The sequence below is a fragment of the Prosopis cineraria genome, unplaced genomic scaffold, assembly GCF_029017545.1.
Source record: "Prosopis cineraria cultivar Desert tree isolate PC_DT_omini unplaced genomic scaffold, ASM2901754v1 PC558, whole genome shotgun sequence".
Classification (NCBI taxonomy): domain Eukaryota; kingdom Viridiplantae; phylum Streptophyta; class Magnoliopsida; order Fabales; family Fabaceae; genus Prosopis; species Prosopis cineraria.
Genome location: NW_026555883.1, coordinates 27951 through 30509, shown reverse-complemented (window position 1 = coordinate 30509; position 2559 = coordinate 27951). Strand labels below are relative to the sequence as shown.

General features: G+C 29.9%; 1 protein-coding gene across 1 annotated transcript; it reads right to left on the bottom strand.

The window, feature by feature from the left end:
• Positions 1–527: 527 nt before the first annotated feature.
• Positions 528–2112, bottom strand: LOC129297569 (receptor kinase-like protein Xa21). The gene is made up of 3 exons (XM_054935890.1): positions 1752–2112; positions 1422–1565; positions 528–895 (listed from the first exon to the last, which is right to left on the bottom strand). The coding sequence occupies exons 1-3, from the start codon at positions 2110–2112 to the stop codon at positions 528–530; spliced, it is 873 nt and encodes a 290-aa protein (XP_054791865.1).
• Positions 2113–2559: the final 447 nt, after the last annotated feature.

Sequence of the window (2559 nt, the reverse complement as noted above, 5' to 3'; positions counted from 1 at the left end):
CAATTAAATAATTATGTTTGTAGAAATAGAATTAGGTCTAACAAGCATTGGTCATAGTTGAAGGGGCTACATATAAGTGCTTAAGCGCATCTCGAGTTTGAGTCTATATGAATAAAAAAAATGCTTGCTACCCCAAATTCGGACTAGCAAAATAGAGACTTTATAACAATTAGGTCTCTAACAAAAAAATTTAAAAATAAGATGCAAATATTAATTCAAATAATTATAAATAGAAATTTAAATTTGCAAATTGACATGTATATTTAGAATTCAAAAATCTTATTTGTAATTAATATTCACAATTGATTTTATAGAAAATTTTGCTGGGACCTAACTGTTATAAATTTATTGTTTTGAGACTTTAATATCATTCTCCCTTTGCATCATAGATTAGTGACCCTGACCTATATATCAAAAGAAATTTGCAATCTTCTACCAAGAAAAAGAAAGAAAGAAAGAAAGAAATTTGCAATTAATGTATAATTCATCAAGAGGAACAATAAACAAATCATGGGTATAATTAAGAATTATACCTTCCAAGTTGTTTTTGAAAGATGTAAAAGTCGGAGGTTGGTCAAATTTCCAATGTCACTTGGTATGTATCCTCTGTTGAATCTATTATCAGATAATGATATCTTTGTCAATTCTTTGCACTGATGCCAAATAGAGGGCATTTTGCCAGATAAATAATTCTCCTCCACAAGAAAAGTCTCAAGCTTTGGTAGGCCAAAGCACTCATTTGTTGGAAGACTGCCGGATAATTGATTTGTTCCCGTTGCAATGTGTTGTAGCATTGAACTATTAAATAAAGATGGTACAGAACCAACAAGAAGATTTCGTTCAAGGTACAATTTCTTTAGCTGTGGAAGATAACCAACCAGATATGGAATGCTTCCTTGAAATATTAGAAAAATAAAGAGTATTAGGAATAATATGTTTGGGAATGGATGCTCTGAAATTGAGAGTATGTGACTTTCATAAAGTTTATCTTTTTAAAGAAGAGAGCAGATACTTTATATTTTATTGAAAATAATAAAATAAGAAAAATATCAAAAATAAAGAAAATTTCATAGAAATTCATGGATATCAGTGTAAGACGAATACATTCTTAATGATACATATAACACTTCCAATTCGATTGGACTAAGAAACATAATATAACTTATTTTTAATATGCTGTGTTTTTCTTTTTTTTTCTCTTTTAATGTGTGATTCATTGAGAAACTTGGAAGGATAGTTATAACCCTTTTTATATAAAAATGAAGAAAATAAACAAAACTAGTTATCGAAAAGAAAATGTAGGATTGGCGGAAAATAAAAGACAAAAAGATAAGAAGCAATTGAAAACGCAATTCATGAATAGCAGATCAGTATATAGTAGCAAAAAAAAATATAGATACTAAAAGAAAACCAACACATACCTGATAAAGTGTTGTTAGACAAATTCAATATTTCATGTGATGATAAATTGGAAATTCTTTGAGGAACGATTCCTGAAAGCTTGTTAGCTCCCAGTTGTAAAATCTTCAAATGCTCGAGTCTTCGAATCTCAACTGGAATGATTCCTTCCACCAAATTAGAATTTCAATCTAAGATCTCTAACCTTGATAGATTGAAAAGAGAAAATGGAATAATTCCACTAAGACTATTGTTTCGAAGATTCAAGTGCTCAAGTGCAGATAAATGTCCTATCCATGATAGAACTTGTCATTCAAAGTCATTGTAGCTCAGGTTCAGTAATTTCAACCTACGGAGTTGAACAAACTCATTTGGTGTTTGGCCATGAAAATTGTTGTTACTAAGATCAAGTTCACTAAGAAATGAGAGATTTCCCAACCGTGGAGATAAGATGCTCGTCAGACCCATATCACTAAGATTCAAGGAATTGACTCTTTCAGTGTGAATATCACAAGTGACACCAACCCATTTACATGGAGAAAAAGAGACAGACCAATTGGCTAAGATATTGTATGGATCTGAAGTGACAAAGGTTTTAAGAGCAAGAAGTTCATATTTGTCAGAAATGATGTTTGTCTCACTCCAAGCAAAGGAGGCTATGGAGCAACATTGAAGTGAGAATAAGAGAAGAAGAAAGGAATGAAGTTTTCCCATGATTAGCATATTAGACTGATCAAAGATATGCAAGCTCTGTGCAATGAGGAATACACATTCTCAAAATTTATAATGGGACAATTTTTTTTTTATATTATTACAAAGAATTTTTCAATCGATCGTCAATATTTTCATTTCTATAATTAGTGGTGAGACAGATCTGTAGTTAATGGGCACTTTTAGCTTTTCATTATCATTCTTTGGAAAAGATGTTTTAATTATTTAATTATTTGTTATATTATAATCCATACATAAAGTATTAAAAAGAGAGAGAGAGAAAATCGACAATCAACTTCTGCAGGTGTAAAGACATAGGAAAAATATTTAAGAAAAACATTTTCTTACTGCAAAACTAAATACATTTTTACATTACGATACTTAAACTTCAGTGATTAAAAAAATTTGTAAAGGAAATGTTGCAATTACTTATCTTGTTTTAGTTATTGT